This window comes from Triturus cristatus, chromosome 1_2 (assembly GCF_964204655.1).
Source record: "Triturus cristatus chromosome 1_2, aTriCri1.1, whole genome shotgun sequence".
NCBI classification, from domain to species: domain Eukaryota; kingdom Metazoa; phylum Chordata; class Amphibia; order Caudata; family Salamandridae; genus Triturus; species Triturus cristatus.
In genome coordinates this window covers 1,192,483,281-1,192,507,227 of record NC_140580.1, presented here as the reverse complement: position 1 = coordinate 1,192,507,227, position 23,947 = coordinate 1,192,483,281, and the positions used below count along the sequence as shown (strand labels likewise).

General features: G+C 49.3%; 1 protein-coding gene across 3 annotated transcripts in view; it reads left to right on the top strand.

The window, feature by feature from the left end:
* ST6GALNAC4 (ST6 N-acetylgalactosaminide alpha-2,6-sialyltransferase 4) overlaps positions 1-23,732 on the top strand; it is a 189,404-nt gene extending 165,672 nt beyond the window's left edge. For all 3 annotated transcript variants that reach the window (XM_085614150.1, XM_085614151.1, XM_085614152.1), the window contains one exon: positions 22,789-23,732. In XM_085614150.1, the coding sequence (XP_085470276.1) occupies positions 22,789-22,978 (190 nt within the window). In that variant the 3' untranslated portion in view covers positions 22,979-23,732. The remainder of the gene's footprint in view (positions 1-22,788) is intronic.
* Positions 23,733-23,947: the final 215 nt, after the last annotated feature.

Sequence of the window (23,947 nt, the reverse complement as noted above, 5' to 3'; positions counted from 1 at the left end):
TGGACAGGAGCATTACTGTACCAGAGGACAAGGTATGCATGTGGACAGGAGCGTAACTGTACCAGAGGACTAGGTATGCATGTGGACAGGAGCATTACTGTACCAGAGGACGGGGTGTGCATGTGGACAGGAGCATTACTGTACCAGAGCACAGGGTGTGCATGTGGACAGGAGCATTACTGTACCACAGGAAAGGGTATGCATGTGGACAGGAGCATTACTGTACCAGAGGCAGGGTGTGCATGTGGACAGGAGCATTACTGTACCAGAGGCAGGGTGTGCATGTGGACAGGAGCATTACTGTACCAGAGGACAAGGTATGCATGTGGACAGGAGCGTAACTGTACCAGAGGACTAGGTATGCATGTGGACAGGAGCATTACTGTACCACAGGACAAGGTATGCATGTGGACAGGAGCATTACTGTACCAGAGGACAAGGTATGCATGTGGACAGGAGCATTACTGTACCAGAGGCAGGGTGTGCATGTGGACAGGAGCATTACTGTACCAGAGGCAGGGTGTGCATGTGGACTGGAGCATTACTGTACCAGAGGCAGGGTGTGCATGTGGACAGGAGCATTACTGTACCAGAGGACAAGGTATGCATGTGGACAGGAGCGTAACTGTACCAGAGCACAGGGTATGCATGTGGACAGGAGCATTACTGTACCAGAGGACAGGGTGTGCATGTGGACAGGAGCATTACTGTACCAGAGCACAGGGTATGCATGTGGACAGGAGCATTACTGTACCAGAGGACTAGGTATGCATGTGGACAGGAGCATTACTGTACCAGAGGACTAGGTATGCATGTGGACAGGAGCATTACTGTACCAGAGCACAGGGTATGCATGTGGACAGGAGCATTACTGTACCAGAGGACAGGGTGTGCATGTGGACAGGAGCATTACTGTACCAGAGCACAGGGTATGCATGTGGACAGGAGCATTACTGTACCAGAGGACTAGGTATGCATGTGGACAGGAGCATTACTGTACCAGAGGACAAGGTATGCATGTGGACAGGAGCATTACTGTACCAGAGGACGGGGTGTGCCTGTGGACAGGAGCATTACTGTACCAGAGCACAGGGTGTGCCTGTGGACAGGAGCATTACTGTACCAGAGGACTAGGTATGCATGTGGACAGGAGCATTACTGTACCACAGGACAGGGTATGCATGTGGACAGGAGCATTACTGTACCAGAGGACAAGGTATGCATGTGGACAGGAGCATTACTGTACCACAGGACAGGGTATGCATGTGGACAGGAGCATTACTGTACCACAGGACAGGGTGTGCATTACTGTACCACAGGACAGGGTATGCATGTGGACAGGAGCATAACTGTACCAGAGGACAGGGTGTGCATGTGGACAGGAGCATAACTGTACCAGAGGACAGGGTGTGCATTACTGTACCACAGGACAGGGTATGCATGTGGACAGGAGCTTTACTGTACCACAGGACAGGGTGTGCATGTGGACAGGAGCATTACTGTACCACAGGACAGGGTGTGCCTGTGGACAGGAGCATTACTGTACCAGAGGACGGGGTGTGCATGTGGACAGGAGCATTACTGTACCACAGGAAAGGGTATGCATGTGGACAGGAGCATTACTGTACCACAGGAAAGGGTATGCATGTGGACAGGAGCATAACTGTACCAGAGGACGGGGAGTGCCTGTGGACAGGAGCATAACTGTACCAGAGGACAGGGTATGCCTGCGGACAGGAGCATTACTGTACCAGACGACAGGGTATGCATGTGGACAGGAGCATTACTGTACCAGAGGACAGGGTGTGCATGTGGACAGGAGCTTTACTGTACCAGAGCACAGGGTATGCATGTGGACAGGAGCTTTACTGTACCAGAGGACAGGGTGTGCCTGCGGACAGGAGCACAGTGAGCATGCGCTACTGCAGGTACGACAGCAGTCTAAACAAGCATTTGCAATGCAATAGGTCTCGCATTTGCGAGAGTTTAAGCTATTGGCATTGTAAATGATAATGCCTTTTATTTATGTTTCAAAAACCAACACATAAATAAAAGCCATTGTCATTTACGCCAAAAGCTCAAACTGTTGCAAATGCGAGACCTATTGCATTGCAAATGCTTGTTTACTATCACTCCCATCCCCTCTCCATTTCCAGACCTTTTCCTCCTCTCACCCATCTCCCTTTCATCATTATCTCACTGCTCCTCCTTTCACCTCCTATCCTCTTTCGGTCTTTCCCTCCACGACTCCTCTCCCTTTCCAGTCGTCCTCCCTCTCTTCGTCTATCACTCTCCCTTCTTTTCTGTTTTGTATCTCTTTCCATGCTACACTCACCTCCTCCCACTCTTTTTCCCGGCCCTCTCTCTCCCACAGTACTCCTCCCTCCTCTCTTTCCTGGCTCCATCTCCCTCCTTTTATGTCTCTTGAACGCCTGGATTCTTCGATAGACCTTTGCTTGGGTGGGCTGTAAGAGCACGTGGAGGGGCGGATAGGCCTGGGTGGAGGAACAAACTGCGGATGAACAGATAGATGAGTGAACACATTTCAGAAGAATCAAAGTGGATGGGATGAATCTGGAAGAGACCGAGACAGACGAGGAAGAGGCTGGTTGGTGGATAGATGGGCGAGTTTGGTAGAGTCAGAGAAGGAGAAGCAGGAAGGGGATGGGTTCGTTTGTGGATGAGTGGAGGATGAAGAGGAAAGGTAGTATGAATTTGAACACACAAAAACAGTAGGATGGGGGAAGAGGTGGACAGGCTTACTCACGGGTGGACAGTAGACAGGTGTAGCAATGGGTTTGACTGAAAGGATGGATGGTCGCTCCCAGGGAAGGGTGGATAAATTGATGGATGGATGAACGAACGAATGGGCGCCCCAAGGACAGATGGGTGGATGGATGGATGGTCCCAGGGACAGATGGGTGGATGCATGGATGGATTAATATCAAGGGGGACGGGTGGATAAAGGACCGGCTGGTGAACAAGTGGATGGATGACTAGAAGTACTGAGAGATGCAAGAGGCATTTCAGTAAATTGACAGAGACGTTCAGTAAATGGAAGGAGAGACACGCTGAGCTTGAAACATATGAGTTATTTGGCGTCACTGAAGGTTTAAAACACTGCAGACATACTGTGTTCGCTATGAATAAATAATGCATCGGTTGGGTGGCGTGCGGTGCAGAGCTGTGGTTTGTGAGGGAAGTAGTGTCACCTCTAACACCATGTGGTGGGGGTCCTACGGAGCAGTTATCCAGTGTCCAAAGTTATCTGTGACCGCGCGCTGTGAGTAACAGTGTACCGGGTTTTGAAAGAGAAAAATAAACGGCTTGTTACATACAAACAATTCTCTCACTTCTGGAAAGGACGCGCTCCATCCACTCCCACGTAACGTGCAAGACCCCTCCCCCCCGCGCCACCCACAGTTCGACCTTTGCAAACTGCAATTTCCCCTCGGACCCAGTGAGTGCGAGGGGCCCATCCCAGGCCCAGTGAGTGCGAGGGGCCTGGGACGGGGGACGTTCACTGATTATTTCATCACGCACAGCCACAGCATTCCCCTGCATCTCCTTAATGCAATCACTGGCCGTGCCTGTCTCCATCTATATACTCTGACTGCTTCCTCCAGGAAGGCATGGCATTACAGTCTCTAACTCACAGCTTTCCAAACTTTTCATGTTGGTGACACACTTTTTGTACATGCATAATTTTTTGGACACGGTAAGGCAGCGTAGCGAGCGAGCCCGAACCACCTAAGGGGGGGATCAGGGGGGTTCTCCTCCCGGAAGAAAATTGTGAATAAATAGTGGGCAAATGGTGCATTTTCAAGCAAATTTGAGAAAGCAGGAAGGTTACTAAAGCAATTGTGAATCTGTTCTAACAAAGATAGTGACTGGCAAAACTGGGTGTAAGGTTAGGTTTGTGCCTGAAGCAAGAATATAATCATGCACACATTGAGACATGCCCCAGGGATTTAGGGAACAAAAGGGGCGGGTGCACGCTCTGCCAACCCTTTCAACCATGCACAAAGTCCGCCTGCTGCAACACATGAACCGCAGAAACTGTTTTTCAGCTCTCGCTGTTTCTCACAGGCGGGCCTTGGCTATATGTTCCCACCATCACTGATCTTCCGGTAAGAGCACCAATCAGAAGCAAGGAGTTGAAGCTGCCACTCCTTTCACACTTCACCCTCCAACCACTTCAGGTTCTCTCGAGCTTAGTTTCCCAGTGATGGTTTAAGTCAGACACAGCCACTGTCAATGTACATTAGGATCACTATGTCCCCATTTCTATAGTTATACGGAGAGAGAATGTAGCCTAACAGCTAGGGTGGTCGACCTCGGAGCTGAGGAACAGGGTTCGAGTCAGGGACGCTCAACATTCTGTGATTCTGGGCAAATCTCTTTATCTCCCCGTGCCTAACAAAAAAATGAATGTGTCCGTCTGTAATGTAACTGGTGCTCATGTAAAGTGCTCTGATACCTTCGGGTCTAGTTTGCGCTCTATAAAACCCCACCCAAAAAAAAATATGCAGCAAGTAATGAGTCTGGGTCAAAAAGATCAGATAGGTTTGTGCATGAACTTCCGAAATCCTAACAGTAAATATCTGAAATGGAAAACAAGTTATAATAGTTCCTTCCAGCATGCAGGGCCCCCCACAATACCAGCAAGGGACTACAATAGAAGATACATTGAACGGTTCATTGCATGAGAAAAAGAGAAATACACAAACAATCTACTAATATCTCCTTAATAAAGGCCCGTACAAGGTTTATTATTTTAAAATGGGAGGAACAATGTTAAACTATAATTAATGGCTCACAATGAACTATCACATCTGAAATCATAAAAACTGAATTCCATCCCCTGGCGATGCTCGCAAACAAAACAAACTCACCCTAGTGACCTGGCTGTCAACATAAGCCATCACTTAAGAATACTCCAGAAAACATATATACCAAACAGTGGGGTATTAATGCACTTACAGGAGAAGGAAAGTACTCGATGAACCCAAGATGTTTAGCGTTTTTCCTTCTAAAAGCACCAACTCTTATGTTGACTCACAAAAAGTAAGACTTTTAATGATCATGGGGCAGCTTAAAGGATACAGCTCACAAAACAAATGGCAGCAACACAACTAGAACACATACAATATAGTTAATAACACATGCACTATAAAGAATTCCAGAAAATACCTGCTGAAATGGTGTGGTGCCAATACAGGTGGAAAGGAATGACAATGGAAGAGTCTCTGGATTCAATTGGTTCCCACACGGTATAACATGAACCATGGGAGTGGTAGGACTGGATACAAAAGGCATTAAACTTGTACTGTTTGTTCACCTAGGACTCGTTCCATCTGAACTATAGAACGAAAGTGAACAAAAGCAAGCAAATATAAATCTCTATAAAATATGGTGAAAGGCATTATATGTCAAATTAAAATGTAAAGCGGGCCCAATGTATTTGCCTAACACTACAGGTCAATCTAAGCACCTTCTTCGTTGGAAAATCCGTCACTGCAGGGCCTCCGGGAGATGTTTGGGTCGGCCTTACCTTAGTTATGGATGCGTCTGCGCCTCGGTCGGGCTCCCGCTCACACCGCATCCCCACATAGGTGACAGTGCCGTGTTCCGACCAATAGCGAGCAGACTGACTCTCGCTTTAATTACTGCACTGTCTCTTAAGGCGAAACTGGAGAAATCTGGTAGAGCAAGCTGCAGACAGCCTGTGTGCTCGCTGCCAGAGCACCCTGGCACTTGTGTAACTGCGCGGTGTCTGCAGCAGCAACGGTTTCGGCTGGTAGATGTCAGTCAGCTGATGTTTAAAGTGACCAGAGCACATATGTGAAGCAGGTGGTATATTTATAGTGACCAGAGCACAGCTGTGAACTTGAAGCAGGAGGTATGGGCTGCTGCATGGCCTCTGGGAATTCCAGTGTCATCTACAACTGGACGTCGACAAAAGAGGCACTGTGGGTTCAGGCGAATGAGCGAAAGAGACCCCCAGGTTTTCAACAGGAACATACAGTGGCGGCGGGAATTCACCAGCTAGGCAGGGATTAAGTCCTAGCAACTAAGGGAAACCCCATCGTAGTGTTGTGAGCGGTAACTTATGTTCTGGCTATGAACTAGAACAAACTGATTGTGGAGAATTCATCCATAAATGAATAAAACTTGGGCATCAACTCTGGTGCCAATGTCGAGGCGCAGTGTCAGGGCGAACAGCAAAGTTTCTATATTTTGCGGATTTAAAAGGATATTTTAGCAGTGTAGTAGGGAGTGAATTAATATTTTCCTTATTCGGGTGGCCAGGGATCTACCATACATGCGGGATGTGTATTATGTGTTCGGTGTACTTGCCCTACGTACAAGCAGGCCCTCTGAAATTATGTAGTTCTACAGCTTTAGCGTTTTCTGCATAATTACATATTTACCACGTTTGCCACATAACATGGCATCTGCTGCATAATTTACATACTTCAACAAAAAAAAATTCTAGCTGAAACACGTAAGACACCCTTTTTGTCTAATTCAATCCTTTCTTTCACACATGCATTCTCCACATAATGCAAACATTTTGTCTTTAACTTGAACCATAGAGCTCACGAACACAGGCCATCCCGACCTGATGCTGTTGCAATTGCCACTTTTATCCCTATGCTACTGAACTGCTCACTTTACATTTGGGGCACCTGGATGCTCCCCTGCCGTGCTGGCACAACCCTACGCCCCTCTCTGTCCACTCTATCACTGTACTCTCTGCATCCCCTTTGCCCCCTATATTTGCCCTTGCACGCGCCTCTCGGTTCGATCTCCTCTTCCCCTGTCTCTCCCCTCTGCTTGCCCTGTGCCCGGTCTCTAATTCTACTCAAATGGACAGATGTGCTGCCACATGGTCACCTGCAGCCCACGAACACCTTCTTCTGCCGGATCCTGAGTCCCCCTAGTTCCTCTCTGGTTCTGCTCTCATCTTCCTCTCTCTTCGTCAGCTCCTCTCTGCCCTAACTTGCCATGTCTCCTGCAAGCTTTGCGAAGACTTAGAAAGGATGCCGTGATTATAAGGCAACAAAGAGCTGAAGTCCTTCTACCTGAGGGAGTGAAATCTAGCCCTAATTGTATGGAGCACAGAGGTGGCCTCAAACCCAGTGCCCCAGTGCCACTGTGTCTTCTGCGGTGCTGAAAGCTACCCTCCTAGTGAGAAGTCTACAAAACACATGTGTAACTGTCAAAACTTGGTAAGTGGCTGATTCTTATCAGGAAGTGATGATTCTGAAAACCCATAGTGTGTACATCCAAGAGAGCCCACGCTCACCTCTGGGGAAGCCCGAGAACCCTCCGGGAGTGGGCAAAAGGCCTGTTGGGCATGAAGGTCTGTGCCCTGCTGAGCATGGCGGTGTACTGGAGTTCAGATCACTCACTTAAGCCCTACCCGTAACCCTACCCGTAACCCTACCCGTAACCCTTCACTGACCTCAGCCTAACCGTCCCTTTTCATTTATTATCTTCATATAGAACTCACATTGCCTGAAAAAAGCCTCAGAGTACGGATGCTGTTAGGGTACAAGAGGCAAAGGAAAGAACGCAACTGAAACAATGCACTGCATTCCAAGAAGGTTTAGTCTCAAATATTTGGCAATGTTAAAAAAAACTGCTTTATTGTTCTTCAGATAGGACCGAGTTGGAGACAAGTTAAGGCAGAAGGCCTGGCCCAGTCAGACCTCGCCTGAGTGTCACCAATGAATAGGTTTTTCTTTGTGCAGAAAATTCCATCGCCCTTTCCTTTATCATTTTTCACTTTTTTAACCATGAGGTGTGACCTCAGCGATGGTCAGGGCTCGGATAAAGTGGCATCGTCCCGTGTATACTCTGGGTAAAATGTAAACACAACTTATGTGATGTCACATCTTGCAACAACATTTATTGTCATATTTCATGAAATGTATTAGGGTCAAAGGTCGTGCTTTAACATTAAGCCCTATGGGGAAATCTGGAAGTTGGCATCTCTTAAGACCGAGGATACAACTTTGAAATTATTCGTTGTTGGTGAGTTAGTGTATTTTAAAAAGCAAAACCTTCAAAACAGGTCTTTCTTCTGATAATCTCATAACACAGTGCTGTGCAGAATGAATTCACACGAGCCTGGCTGCTACAATTTTTCTATAAACCGCGTTTTATTTAAAATCATAATGGTGTTTTTTGAGTCATTTCCTTTTTAAAAACGACCACTTGTTTCCTTTGGCCACTGTAGCGACTCATTGCAGCTTTCTTGTGACGTCTTCCTGGGCTAATTTCTCCCGGACGCATTTACAGGAAGGACGTGAGGCTGAAAGAAGTAAACTACCGGTGTCATCCCGCGACACACCCACCATTTGCAGGCGACACAGTACTGTGCCGGGACACACAGTTTGAAAAGTTCTGCTCTAACTCCTACCGACCCTCACACACCAACCCCTGAAAGCCACTAAAGGCCTCAACAACTACGCAGCCATACGAACACAAGTGGCGTCACACGCCTGCATCTGGCTGCCTGCTGCATCTATAGCCTGATTAGAGGAACATTGATTCCTTGAACCCATCTCGGTTTGATTGATAGCAGACACGCCGTGCACGAGCTTGTATTACCAACAGAGTTAGAAAGCGCCTGCGATCCGGTGAGGCCTGAACAGATGCAGAATGGTTGCTCCCTGTGCTGTATGTAGGGTCTATCCATCTCGCTCCTCCTACGGACCCCAGAGCATGGAAGAAGGTGCGTGGCAAAATAAATACACAAGCGCGGCCGCAGCGGACCGCGCTGAGGAAGGGGGGCCGGGATAGAAGAGGGACAACAAGGAAAAAGAGTGCGCAGAAAATAAGAGCACACTGCTTTAGTGAAGAGAAATGCTCCCTTTTGCCCCGCGTGGCATAATAAATAAATAAACAAGCGTGGCCACGGCGATCGTGCTGAAAATAAAAATAAAAGAGTGCTTGCACACTTATGAAGGAGACCGTTTCAGGACACAAGTAAAAGATCCAGTTGGGGTGGGCCGTTCTAAAAGGAGACAGGGCAGTAACCAGGAGGGACTAAGAAACCTCCTTTTCAATCGTGAGCCAGCGTTTAGCACGGAGGATGACGCCAGCGAATCAAAAAGATGGGCGGGGCTTCAAGTTCCCTTCTGAAAGCGTACTGATGACAATAAGCCTCGCAGAGCGAGGAGCGCATGCGCGCTCCAGCGCTAGGTCTGCGAGACCTAAAAACACCCATGCCCTGCACATCCGGCCCTGTGAATCCACGTGTGACATGCACAAACTCATCAAACCGCATGTATATGAATTTAATCGTGAGACATGCACGATCATCCATAGACCAAAGATGTGAATCTGTGCATGATGCAGACATCCCTTGCCGGTGACACCTGCACTCATGTGTCACAAGAACATTCTTTTCTGATAGAGATTCTGGCCGCAGATTCTTAACCTTTTGAATATTCCCTAGGAGCGAGACTGGATCTGGAAATGTTCAGCAGTACCTCTGCATGCCAGTAGGTGGCACAGTTGAGCTAAGTACTGATGCACTTCCGCTCTAGCAATGACGAGCGGAGCCTTTGTAAGAGTTACTGCTGTGCACTGGCAGTTCATGTCTTTCCGCACCTCCTGACAAGGGTCCAGAGCTTCCTCTCATCTCATCTTTTATATATCGCGAACTTGACCCGAATGTATCGGGTATCAGTGCGCTTTACATAGCACCAGTTGCATTACATGAGGACACATTCATTTTTGTTAGGCATGGGGAGATTAAGTGATTTGCCAAGGATCACAGGATGTTCAGCGTCATTGCCGAAACTCGAACCCGGTTCCCCAGATTCGAGGTAGACCGCCCTCGCCGTTAGGCCAACTCCTATCCCCAATGATTGCGCTTCAATAAACCCGAAGGCCTTTCAGGACAATCAGGTGAAACTTTACATCACCAAGCATAAAAAGGTTCTTCAATGGGACCATGGCCCAAGTCCAAGGTTTGGTCCCATTCCTGCTCCAAGATTCACTAAAGCTGCTCGCGCCACCGGTCTTCGTTGCATTCCAAATCATCCAGTAAACCAAAAAAGAAGCACAAGAAATCTAAATGGAGCTCGCCCCCTCTCACCACTCACATCTACTTGATCAGGCATAGGGGCGACGCCCTGGTTTCGATCTCGCTCCCGGAATTGGCCAACTTCAGAGGCAACCCGTTAGTGGTCCCAGCACAACCAAAGTTTCTGGGCCTGTGTGCCTCCCCTCAACATATTGAAGAGTCCCACGCAGCCATGCTCTGGCTCTTCGGATCCTTGCTGACTCTCTTAGGTGCACCTTTGGGCCCCAAGGAGCAGAGAGGCCTTCCAACTGGAGTACCGCATCAGGTTCACCCTCCATACCTGTTACAACACATCTGACTCAAGTGCGAACCCTGCCTACGGAACCACAAGCCATGCTGGTCCTTGGGACTTCAACACCAGTACTGAAGCTACCCATAGTTCTATCCGACTTTGAGGCGGCGCCAGTCTGACCTCAGCTGATGCCGCACCCGTTGTTAGTTGTGGTGATGCTTCTCTTACTCTGCCACCTCCACATTCACTTTTAGGCATGGACTTGGGTAATGACTAGGATATGGGTGATGAGTTCCCTGAGCCCTATCAAGATGACATTTGGTATGATGACTCGCAGGAGGCTAGAGTTCTCCTGAAATGAGCCTTCTCTCGCCCCCTGGACATGCCACAGAGGTGATTGCTTCCCTCACTGTGGTCATGCGTAAGGCAGCTGACGTCCTTGACCTCCAGTTCCCCACCTTGGACGGTAAAGACTAACATCTTAACAGACGTTCTCCAGCCGGGCAACCATCTTCGGAGCCCTTTCAGTAATTTAATAAGGCCCTAACAGACCCCTTACCGGGAGCATGGGCCAAACCTTGCTGAGATCTACCTGGCAACTGCAAAATTGTGTGACGCCATCTTCCTGCCCAAGGCGATGCAGCTTTTCTGTTTCAGCACCCCTCCCCAGAAAGCCTGGTGATACAGGCATCCACAAGCAAACCTAAGCCCAACACATTCCCAGTTGCCCCTGATATCAAGTCAAAACATGTCAAAACTTTTGTCAAGCAGGTATTCTCATCCACCAGTGTGCTGCTCAAGTTTGTGACTGCCAGCGGAATGCTGAGGTGCTGTTCCCACGCCCTTTGGGGCTCGATGGCTTAAGTCCTCCCAGGTGTCCCTGAAGATCTCCGACCGGTTCTTTCCCAGTCCATTCTAGTTCATGATTTGATGTGGCTTGGACACCACCGATTCCATCAGGCGGTGTTGTCATTCGCCACTATGCCTACCGCGGTCCACTGGTTTTTCAGGCCGTGTCCATTCGTCCCTTACGGACCTGCCATTTGATGGGACTCACCTGTTTGGGGACAAGTCAGACCCTGCTTTCGAGCAGTTTATGAAGAACAGGGCCACAGCGTGCTACTTGGGCATATCTGCCCCTCCTCACCAGCTGTATCACCCCTACTGCTCCTTTTGTGGTTTCGACAGCGGCACCTCATTTCGCCAGCCAAACCAACCCCCTCATGGCTCCCAGCAGTTTTGTGGTTGCAGCTGTGGTGCTCACCACCCCCACAGCCAAGGTCAACGGTGCACCCAGTCCCCTACCATACCTGGAGACCCACCTGCAACACCCTGTCAGTGGCAGGCAGGATTCGAATATGGCTGCTCATAATATCAGACAGGTGGGTCTGGGTCCTGTAAATTGTTCAGAAGGGCTATGCCCTCCCGTTCCTTTCTGTACTGACTGTGGACCACCTTTCTATTTTACAGCAGGAAGTGGAAGCCCTTTTGGCCAAAAGGAGCTATCGAGAGGATGTCTGCACCCAAATTTGGATGTGGCTGTTACTCCCACTGCTTCCTGGTGCCCACAGCGAACAGAGGCCACCGGCCCATTTTGCATCTGTGCCCTCTCATGCTCTTCCTCCAGAAAAGTAAAAATTCTCACTTCGGCCCGGTGTTGTCTACCCTCGACTCTGGAGACTGGATAGTGGCGTTCGACCTGCGGGACACCTATTTCCATATACCCATTGTGCTGACCCATTATGGGGCATGGCGACCCCAAAAGGGGTGAGAGCCAGCTCCTACCACAGAGACCGTTCTTGACACCGTAAGGAAGACGGCAGCTCTTCAAAGGGAGTTGAGTGCGTCTTCCAAATCAATCACATCAGGCCAGCAACTGGGGTCGACCGCAACCTTTAAATTCACCACATAAAGTGAAGGGATAACACCGATCCACCACAGAAAGCATCTATACACGAAAAAAATACAAATAATCGTCACCTGAAAACATTCATATACATACTATATATTTTTTTGTAACACGTTTAAATACAAGTTAGTACGAGTAAAACAAACGACCGTGAACAAGGTATTTTGCAAATACCGAAACGCGTTGGTTGGGACCTGTGTGGTTTTTTGCTGACTTGCAAATGATTTAAGAATAAATTAATCCATACGAGCTGGAGTGCGACCCTATTTTTCTCTCAGAAGAAAATTGTGGCATATATATTAAGGGTGGGCGTAGTGGGCGTAGTGGGGCTACGTGAAGCAGCACGTAGTGTGCCCAAATCTACGCACACTACGCGCTTCGCGTAGCCCCACTACGCGCCACCCGCCACCCACCCACCCTACTTTTAAAAGATTAAATTAATTTGTAATAAAGCAAATTAAAGCCGCACTTACCTGACGCGCGGCGTCTCCCGGGGCTCCCTCTTCCTGTTTTTCAATTTTCCTGACAAATGCGCATGCGCGGACGCCCGCGCATGCGCATTTCTTGCGAGAAATGCGCATGCGCGGGCGTCCGCGCATGCGCATTAGTCAGGAAAATTGAAAAACAGGAAGAGGGAGCCCCGGGAGACGCCGCGCGTCAGGTAAGTGCCTAATTTCCTTTATTACAAATTAATTTTTTCTTTTAAAAGTACGGCGGGCGGGAGGCGGGTGGTGGGCGGCAAGCAGCTACGCTTCGCCCACGTAGTGTGCGTAGGCGCTGCCTGCTTCGCCTACTTCGAAAACTGCGAAGCAGGCAGCGCTACGTACACTACGTGGGCGAAGCGTAGTGTCGCGCCCAGGGTTAATATATATATATATATGTATGTGTATACCTGTATATGTGTGTGTGTATATATATATATATTATCTACTGGCGGTCGCCAGTAGATAGTTATAGTTAGGACCGTGTTTCCATAGGAAAACTGAAAATTCTATTTTGAATAACTTTGGCGCCGGTTGATGAATCCTCGCGAAATTTTCAAAACTAATGGGGCGCTCCGCTCAGCTCCTACCCTGAAAGTCTCGGGGTGATTCGTCAAGCGGGGGCCGAGAAAAAAGTGAAAGAGTAAATGGGTGGACGGATGAGTGATTGGGTGGGTGGATGAATAGGTGAAAGGATGGCTGGATGGGTTAAAGGGTAAATGTTTGGATGGATGAGTGAAAGGATGGATGGGTGAAAGGATGAGTGAAAGAATGGATTGGGTGAAACGGTAAATGCTTAGATGGATGAGTGGATGGATGGATGGTTGGGTGGAAGAGTGGAAGGATGATTGAAAGGGTGGATTGGGTGAAAGGGTGGATGGATGATGGATGGATGAGTGAAAGGATGGATTGGGTGAAAGGGTGAATGGATGGGTGATGGATGGATGAGTGAAAGTATGGATTGGGTGAAACGATAAATGGTTGAATGATGAGTGAATGGATGGATGGGTGGAACAGTGGGTGGATGAGTGAAAGGATGGATTGGGTGAAAGGGTGAATGGATGAAGGGATAGATGAGTGAAATGATGGATGGAAGTCTAGATGATGGATAGGTTTGCAAATGGATAAAAAAGGTTTGGATATGGATGGGCACACAGATGGAAGGACAGAGTGAATAGTGAAAGACTGAATGATGAATGAAATAATTAATAGATGAAAGAATGTAAATTTGAAATGGTGGATATCAGGGGTTTGATGGAAGGATGAATGGCTAGATCCTTGGACAAGAGAGCTCTTCTGGGGAGGATTGTGATGACTTACTTTGCTTTTTTGGTACCATAAGAGCTTTAGTTCAAAGCGGGAGGTATTTAAATGTTCTGTCTACTCCCTTGCCTATGTGTTATTATTCTGTGTTTGCTGTGTGCTTACGTGTGGGATCTATACATCATGCATATGAAATATTGAGTGACACCCAAATGCAATTTGAATGTTACACTAGTAATTGTAAATATTTGCATGTTTTGTTTTAGGTGTAAGGTTTCAGGGAGAGCCTCATGGTGCCATGAGCTGTGCTTGAGATGTATATTATGTTTGTAGTAATAGGGACGGCATCAAAAATGCGTAATTGTGTATCGACAGTGCCTTCTTTAAGAAAGCTGCAGGGAAAAGCACCTTTGTGACCTCGGTCAGCTAGTGCAACTCTCTGCGAGGTCCCCATAAGCAAAGTCAGATTCCATATTTTAAGTTCCACTTGCTGAAACACCCATAATGCGTTCCCTATAGTGGGTTCATCACTGTAATCCTCCCTTTAGTTCACTTATGCGTGCCGCCTTACATCTCACAATGGCACTCAGATATGAGATGCTGTTAACAAAGTCTATCGAGCAGATCTTCCTGAGCACTTCTCTCACCAAACATGCCTGCTCAGGGCTGTGAGTTGTAAACAAAACATCAGACTGGACAACCCAGTGCAGTGATCATATAAATAAATTATTATCATATGAAATACCACAAAAAGACCTGCACAGTTGCTCAAAGCTGCGCACATACCGAAAAACCGTGAAGTGCACAATTGTCTCAACCTAATTTAAACTTCTTTTGACTTGTACTTAAGTGGTTGTCTATTTACTCACTTTTCTACTATCGCGCAACTTCCTCTGATGTGTTTTAAAATGTGCCTTTTGTCCTGAACTTTCGTCCTGAGTTTTGACCTTCTGTCTTGAATTTTTGTAGTGAATTTTGACCCTTTGTCCTGAATTTTTACACTTACCGTCCTGAACGTGCACCCATGCCAGTTGGTCACCCTACTGCCAGGACCTCCCAGCACTTGTCCGGGCCGCCTCGGACCACCAACAATGATCCCCGCCCCAGCTCAGCACATGGGCGGGGAGCGTGGCCATGAGCAGAGAAACACTGAGGCATACACGACCTACCGCCAGGAACAGTAACGTGTTAAGGCAGCGCCCGCCCCATAAACAAACACAAATTTTATCTGTTTGTTTCCCTGCCACATGCACTTTAACCTGCTCACCTCTTTCATCGGTCCCCTGTTGCTCCGCTACCCGGTCCACCGCAGCAGCCAGGCTGCTGTTTGAGCGGAGGGAGATGTCTCCCAGTAAGAATTGCCTTCACTCCATTCATCCACTTATGGACATTTTGACTTGTCCTCAATGTTCTTATACTTTACCTCCAACACCTAAACTCCGCTAGGTTCTGCCTACTCCTCAGTCTACAAAATGCTGTCTATTAACTGCAGATCCTTATCCAAACATGCCACACAAATTTCTATCTTGCTCCAAGAGGAATGCACTGACGTGCTATTTCTCACGGAAACCTGGCTCAACGCTGAGTCAGAACCTGACCCTGTCCAATGTCTCCTACCGGGTTGCTATATCCAGAGGAAAGCTCTGGAACAGGGGAGGGGATGAGGCATTGCCATTATTCTAAAAGAAAGTTATAAATGCCGCATTATCCCCAATATCCTTCCCGACTGGGAGAACTTCTCCTTCTCCATCTCAGATTCTTCAACTCATACCTTCTCAGGTATCCTTCTATACCGCCCCCCGGTCCCCATGGACAACTATTTAAATTTCTGCCAGAAGTTGTTACCAACTTGGCAAGCTCCCCTCTCTAACTTTACTATATTGGGGGATCTCAGTTTGCATTTCGATGACCCCTCAACCCAGTAGCGACCAAACTATCGGATAAAGCAAAATGTTACGAGCCCCACTCTTGAAAAAGGGCATCTTCTCCAACTGCAATGAACTTTCAGTCGGAGACCCAGTCCCAGTACCATGGTCTAACCACTTCCTGGTCCCATTCTCTTGGAATCTATTAAAACCCCTCCTTAATACCGGCACGACCAGTAGCTGGAAATGCTCCTGGTCCAACCTTTTGTTGGACTCCTGGAATGCAGCTCTGATAAATTACATACCGACCCTAGATCCCTGCCCCACGGTCGTGAATGACCAATTCAACCAATGGATCCACGCTTCCCTTGACCTAGTTATACCTAAGAAACGTATCCATAAAAAAACCAGGAACTACCCCTCTCCATGGTACTCCTCTACACTGCATGAGTATAAACAAATCTGTAAAACACTCAAGAGGAAATGGAGAAGAAGTCACGATACAACAAGCAAACAGATCTACAGGGACTCTATTAAAATTTACCAATCCAAGGTGAAGGAGGCACAAGCGCTGTACTATGAGGAAAGAATCAACTCCGCCTCAAAGGCCCCACATGACATTTTTAAGATCACCAAGCACCTCCTAAAACGAACAGTCAGGGATGTTCCACCTGACAGCTCAAACGCGCGCTGTTACGAGCTTGCAGAGTTCTTCTCCAATAAGGTCGAGGATAGCTACAATTCTTCCCCCCTCTCTCCCCCCGGCCCATCCATCAATCAGCGGCTCACTGGGCACTTCATGTCCGGTGGGCACTTTCTCAGGGAAATTCCCTTGATAGACATGGACACCCAAGTGAATATATGTGCTTCAGTAAAGTCTGGCTCTCCCAATGACCCAGCATCTCCCCAATTGTTTAGTAAAGCTGGTGATTCAATCTTCCCAGTGTTGCTGAAGCTGATAAACTCCTTCATTTTAACCGGACTAGTACCCCCACCCTGGAAACACGCCATGGTGAGAGCATTTTTGAAGAAACCAAGTCTTGGCCCTGTACACTTGATAATTATCGCTCTATTACCCTTCTCCCCGGATCAGCAAAAGGCTAGAAAGGCATGTTAACTCCGTTATCTGTGCTTTTCTTAAATCTAATAATATACTCCACCCGTCTCAAACTGGATTTTGCCCCCAACACGGGACTGAAACCGCATTACTCGCAGTGGTTGAAACGGCCAAGATGATCCTAGACAACGGAGAATCGACGGCCATCATCCTCTTGGACCTCAGTGCCGCCTTCGACACTGTTAACTGTGACATCCTGATCCACGGATTGAGGAATGTTGGTCTATCAGGTAGTGTCATCACCTGGTTACAGTCCTTCCTCAAGGACGGGAGCTTTCAAGTCTTTGAAGGGGATGACTCCTCAGATCGTATCCCACTTGGCTGCGGCGTCCGTCAGGGCTCATCCCTGAGCCTGACGTTGTTCAATGTCTACATGAGCCCGCTGGCACAGATTGTCCTCCCCTTCGGGATAGACATTGTTACATACGCTGATGACACCCAGTTAGTGGTGGCCCTAAACCACCCAGGATCCTCCTCATCCAGTCTAGGCCCCTGCCTGGAGAGAATCGCCAAATGGATGGAACTCTCCTTCCTCCAACTAAAGGGAGATAAAACAGAGCTGGGCAATTCACCCATTTCTGGTATCGGCCTAGCTTTACCAAGCTCTCTTGGGTCCCCACCCACACCCAAAAATCAGATCGAAGGTCTAGACATGTGGCTAGATCAGTCACTCACTTTTGATCATCAGGCAACTAAACTGGCAGCATCCTGCCACGGCATCCTGTGGATGCTCCGTAAAGTTCTCCTGCTCCTTCCCTTCTTCAGCAAGAAGACTCATGGTCCAGGCTGAATTCCTCTCTAGCCTCGACTATGGAAATGCTCTGTATTTAGGGGCTCCTAGGGCTACCACAATTAAACTGCAAGTCATCCAGAATTGTGCAGCATGAATGCTTTTTATGATTCCCAACAGCCACTCCTCAAGGCCTGCTCTGAAAACCCTGCACTGGCTCCCCGCTGCGGACAGAATAAAATTCATGTCTCTATGTATTGCCCACAAACCTTTCTGGAAGAAAGCCCCCCCCCTCCCCCCCCCAATTCTCTAAGCCATCGTCTCCCCTAACCACCCTAATAGACTGCTTCGTTCATCCAGTCTCTACCTAGCTGCGGTCCCTAAAATCAACAGGATGAGAAGTGGTGGTCGTTCCTTCCGCTTTACCTCCACCAGGCTCTGAAACACGCTCCCCTTCCACCTCCGATCAGAACCAAATCTCTAGACCTGGGTGGTAAATTCCATTCCGCTCATGGGATTTGGGTAATTTTGCGTTCCGCGGAGAATGCGGAATTGCCCAAAATTCTGCGTTCCGCGGCTTCGCGGAATTTTTTGCTTGTTTGCGTTCTCAAAATGCGTGTTTGCAAGATATTTCCCCCCCGAGCACGCAAACAGCGATCGCGAACAGGAAAAAAGCATCGCGAATAAGCATTCCGCGTGTTTTCGGAATTTCTGCGTGTTCGCGGAGATTTGTTACCATTTCGTGGATTGCGTAGCGCGACTATGCAAATTCCGTCCACCCCTACAAATCTTCTTCCCTTCCGTAAACTTCTGAACACTTTTTTTTTTCAAAACCCCTCCTATTAAGCTGTCGTGACCTGCCTTTCTCTCGGCTAGCTCGGGTATGCCTTCGGGTAGGCATGCGCTCTAAAAATATCCATAACATAACATAACACTCATATCCAGAAATTTATAGCAACAAATAATGCGTGACTTACTGCCAAAGAGAATCCTCTCGCCTGTCGTGGGACAGGAAAACAAGCAAGCATGGGGGCGGGTTGGAGGGGCTTTTATAGAAAACCATAAAAAGTGGACTGGCATGTTAGGAGCCGGTCGGGAGGTTTATAGGATTCATATACTAATGAGTGGGATGTGGAGGTCCTACGAGGGGGTAATGGTGGTGTTTCCGAGGGAGGGAGTGGTCTGCACTTGGAAGTGAGCGAGAACCCCCTGAGATTACCAGCTTCTTTGTATGATCTTTTTTAGGGAGGGGGGCCTGTGTGAATAGACCTGTGGTCCAAGCAGGCCAGCTGCAACAAGACTCTCTCCTCAATGTGAGTCAGTTAAGTTCCCATAGAATTGGGGATATGGGGTCTGACCATTTTGTGGCAGGGATAAAGCGAGCTGCAGAGGGATGAGGTTAGCTGCAGAGGGATGAGGTAAGCTGCAGAGGGAAGAGGTGAGCTGAAGAGGGAAGAGGTGAGCTGAAGGGAGATGAGGAGAGCTGCAGAGGGATGAGGTGAGCAGCAGGGGGAAGAGGTGAGCTGAAGAGGGAAGAGGTGAGCTGAAGGGAGATGAGGAGAGCTGCAGAGGGATGATGTGAGCTGCAGAGGGATGATGTGAGCTGCAGAGGGATGAGGTGAGCTGCAGAGGGATGAGGAGAGCTGCAGAGGGATGAGGTGAGCTGCAGAGGGATGAGGTGAGCTGCAGAGGGATGATGTGAGCTGCAGAGGGATGAGGTGAGCTGCAGAGGGATGATGTGAGCTGCAGAGGGATGAGGTGAGCTGCAGAGGGATGAGGTGAGGTGCAGAGGGATGAGGTGAGCTGCAGAGGGAAGAGGTGAGCTGAAGAGGGAAGAGGTGAGCAGCAGGGGGAAGAGGTGAGCTGTAGGGGGATGATGTGAGCTGCAGAGGGATGATGTGAGCTGCAGGGGGTGAGGTGAGCTGAAGAGGGAAGAGGTGAGCAGCAGGGGGAAGAGGTGAGCTGTAGGGGGATGAGGCGAGCTGCAGAAGGATGAGGCGAGCTGCAGAGGGATGAGGTGAACTGCAGAGGGATGAGGTGAGGTGCAGAAGGATGAGGTGAGGTGCAGAGGGATGAGGTGAGCTTAAGGGGGATGAGGAGAGCTGCAGAGGGATGAGGTGAGCTGCAGAGGGATGAGGTGAGCTGAAGAGGGAAGAGGTGAGCTGAAGAGGGAAGAGGTGATTGAAGAGGGAAGAGGTGAGCAGCAGGGGGAAGAGGTGAGCTGAAGGGGGATGAGGAGAGCTGCAGAGGGATGAGGTGAGCTGCAGAGGGATGAGGTGAGCTGAAGAGGGAAGAGGTGAGCTGAAGAGGGAAGAGGTGAGCTGAAGAGGGAAGAGGTAAGCTGCAGAGGGAAGAGGTGAGCTGAAGAGGGATGAGGTGAGCTGCAGAGGGATGAGGTGAGTTGCAGGGGGATGAGGTGAGGTGCAGAGGGATGAGGTGAGCTGCAGGGGGTGAGACGAGCTGCAGGGGGATGATGTGAGCTGTAGGGGGATGAGGTGAGCTGCAGGGGGATGAGGCGAGCTGCAGGGGGATGAGGCGAGCTGCAGGAGGATGAGTTGAGCTGCAGAGAGATGAGGTGAGCTGCAGGGGGATGAGGCGAGCTGCAGAGGGATGAGGTGAACTGCAGAGGGATGAGGTGAGGTGCAGAGGGATGAGGTGAGGTGCAGAGGGATGAGGTGAGGTGCAGAGGGATGAGGTGAGCTGCAGACGGAAGAGGTGAGCTGAAGAGGGAAGAGGTGAGCAGCAGGGGGAAGAGGTGAGCTGAAGGGGGATGAGGTGAGCTGCAGAGGGATGAGGTGAGCTGCAGGGGGATGAGGTGAACTGCAGAGGGATGAGGTGAGGTGCAGAGGGGTGAGGTGAGGTGCAGAGGGATGAGGTGAGCTGCAGAGGGAAGAGGTGAGCTGCAGGGGGTGAGGTGAGCTGCAGAGGGATGAGGTGAGCTGAAGAGGGATGAGGCGAGCTGCAGAGGGACGAGGTGAGCTGCAGAGGGATGAGGTGAGCTGCACGGGGTGAGGTGAGCTGCAGAGGGATGAGGTGAGCTGCAGAGGGATGATGTGAGCCGCAGAGGGATGATGTGAGGTGCAGAGGGGTGAGGTGAGGTGCAGAGGGATGATGTGAGCTGCAGGGGGGTGAGGTGAGCTGAAGAGGAAAGAGGTGAGCAGCAGGTGGAAGAGGTGAGGTGCAGAGGGATGAGGTAGACTGCAGAGGGATGAGGTGAGCTGCAGAGGGATGATGTGAGCTGCAGAGGGATGAGGTGAGGTGCAGAGGGATGATGTGAGCTGCAGAGGGATGATGTGAGCTGCAGAGGGATGATGTGAGCTGCAGAGGGATGAGGTGAGGTGCAGAGGGATGAGGTAGACTGCAGAGGGATGAGGTGAGCTGCAGAGGGATGATGTGAGCTGCAGAGGGATGATGTGAGCTGCAGAGGGATGATGTGAGCTGCAGAGGGATGATGTGAGCTGCAGAGGGATGAGGTGAACTGCAGAGGGATGATGTGAGCTGCAGAGGGATGATGTGAGCTGCAGAGGGATGAGGTGAGCAGCAGGGGGAAGAGGTGAGCTGTAGGGGGATGATGTGAGCTGCAGAGGGATGATGTGAGCTGCAGGGGGGTGAGGTGAGCTGAAGAGGAAAGAGGTGAGCAGCAGGTGGAAGAGGTGAGGTGCAGAGGGATGAGGTAGACTGCAGAGGGATGAGGTGAGCTGCAGAGGGATGATGTGAGCTGCAGAGGGATGAGGTGAGGTGCAGAGGGATGATGTGAGCTGCAGAGGGATGATGTGAGCTGCAGAGGGATGATGTGAGCTGCAGAGGGATGATGTGAGCTGCAGAGGGATGATGTGAGCTGCAGAGGGATGAGGTGAACTGCAGAGGAATGATGTGAGCTGCAGAGGGATGATGTGAGCTGCAGAGGGATGAGGTGAGCAGCAGGGGGAAGAGGTGAGCTGTAGGGGGATGATGTGAGCTGCAGAGGGATGATGTGAGCTGCAGGGGGGTGAGGTGAGCTGAAGAGGAAAGAGGTGAGCAGCAGGTGGAAGAGGTGAGGTGCAGAGGGATGAGGTAGACTGCAGAGGGATGAGGTGAGCTGCAGAGGGATGATGTGAGCTGCAGAGGGATGAGGTGAGGTGCAGAGGGATGATGTGAGCTGCAGAGGGATGAGGTGAGGTGCAGAGGGATGATGTGAGCTGCAGAGGGATGATGTGAGCTGCAGAGGGATGAGGTGAACTGCAGAGGGATGATGTGAGCTGCAGGGGGATGAGGTGAGGTGCAGAGGGATGATGTGAGCTGCAGAGGGATGATGTGAGCTGCAGAGGGATGATGTGAGCTGCAGAGGGATGATGTGAGCTGCAGAGGGATGATGTGAGCTGCAGAGGGATGAGGTGAGCTGCAGAGAGATGAGGTGAGCTGCAGGGGGATGAGGTGAGGTGCAGAGGGATGATGTGAGCTGCAGAGGGATGAGGTGAACTGCAGAGGGATGAGGTGAGCTGCAGGGGGATGAGGCGAGCTGCAGAGGGGTTTTCAGAATAGCTGCTAGAAGGAAGGTTCCATAGTTTTGAAATCATCTGGAGGGATAAAGGACTTCATTCCCCTGTCCCCGAAGGAGTCTGGTAATCAGTGTTCTTCCTTTGTGTCTGCCTCTGTCTGGTCTCACTCAGTCTTTCTTCCCAACATTTGTGTTTTTTCTTGCGTTCTCATTTTTGTGGCTATATAGCTCCTCCTTCCTTTCTTACTTCCTTCTATTCTTTCTTTCTGTATTTCTTTGTTTCTTTCTTTCGTCTCTTTCTGTCCTTTCATTCGTTCTTTCTCTTTCATTCTTCCTCTCTTTTCTTTCTTTCTTTTTTCCTCCTTTCTCTGGTGTTAATGTCTCATCACAGTTCTCTTTTGATCTTATGTGTATTTGTCCCTAGATATCTGTGAGCCTTATTTTCCTCACTCGGTCTACATATGTTGAGTCTCCCATTTTTTCTTGCTTTCTTCTCCTCTTCTCCAGAAAGGACTCTCTTTTTTGTGTTTTATCTCTTCACTCCCTTGTACTTGTGGTAGGGTTTACTCAAATCTTGCTCTTTGTTGATGTCTTCCTGTTTCCCTCAGGGACAAGAGCCAGCAACCAGTGCCTTATCACTACTTTGAGAAGGGGAAGATGACCGAGTGCAGCATGTACCTGGTTCACGAGAGAGCCCCCCGCGGGGCCCATCGCTTCATCACTGAGAAGGCTGTGTTCTCCAAGTGGGCCAAGAAGCGGAACATTGTTTTTACTCATCCGTCGTGGAAGAATGACTAGATGAAGGAGCTTGCAGTCAGTCCCCAGCGGTGCTCCTGCAGAAAGTGCCTCAGTCTTGGTGCAATAGGCTGGCTTTTGTGGGTGATGACATGGAATTAAGGGAACTCTCTCCCTCTCTGCACTGAGCCACAGTGTGGACACCTCGTGGAAGCAAGGACTCTCTGTCCCTCTCTCTCTCTCTCTCCCTTTCTCGCTCTCCCTTTCTCTCTCTCTCCTCTTTCTCTCTCTCCCTCTCTTTTTCTCTCTCCCTTTCTCTCTCTCTCTCTCTCCCTTTCTCTCTCCCTTTCTCTCTCTCTCTCTCTCTCTCCCTTTCTCGCTCTCCCTTTCTCTCTCTCCCCTCTTTCTCTCTCTCCCTCTCTTTTTCTCTCTCCCTTTCTCTCTCTCTCTCTCTCCCTTTCTCTCTCCCTTTCTCTCTCTCTCTCTCTCTCTCCCTTTCTCTCTCTCTCCCTCCCTCTCTCTCTCCCTTTCTCTCTATCTCCCCTCTCTCGCTCACTCTCTCTCTCTCTCTCTCTCTCCCCCTCGCTCTCTCTCTCCCTCTCTCTCTCTCTCTCTCTCTCGCTCTCACTCACTCTCTCTTCCTCTTTCTCTCTCTCTCTCTCTGCACAGAACCATGATGTGGACAGGACAACTTCATGGAATCAAAGACTCTCTCTCTCGCTCTCTCTGTCTCTCTCTCTCTGCGCAGACACACAGCGTGGACACCTTCAGGTGATGAGCTTCAGACCCTTGTCAGCGAGCAGGCTTCAGGCCCACATCGGATTTTTTTTTTTTTATTTTTTTTTTTTTTTTTTTTTTTTTTTTATTTTTTTTTTTTTTTTTTTTTTTTTCACTTCGAGTATTTTTACTTTCATGTCAGTGATTGTTGAGCAGTTTCTGATGGGGTGGGGTTTGACTAATAGGTTTTATTTTAGATTACAGTGTGGCCTATAATGTCTTTGACACACACAGCTCCAATCATCCTCACTGTCA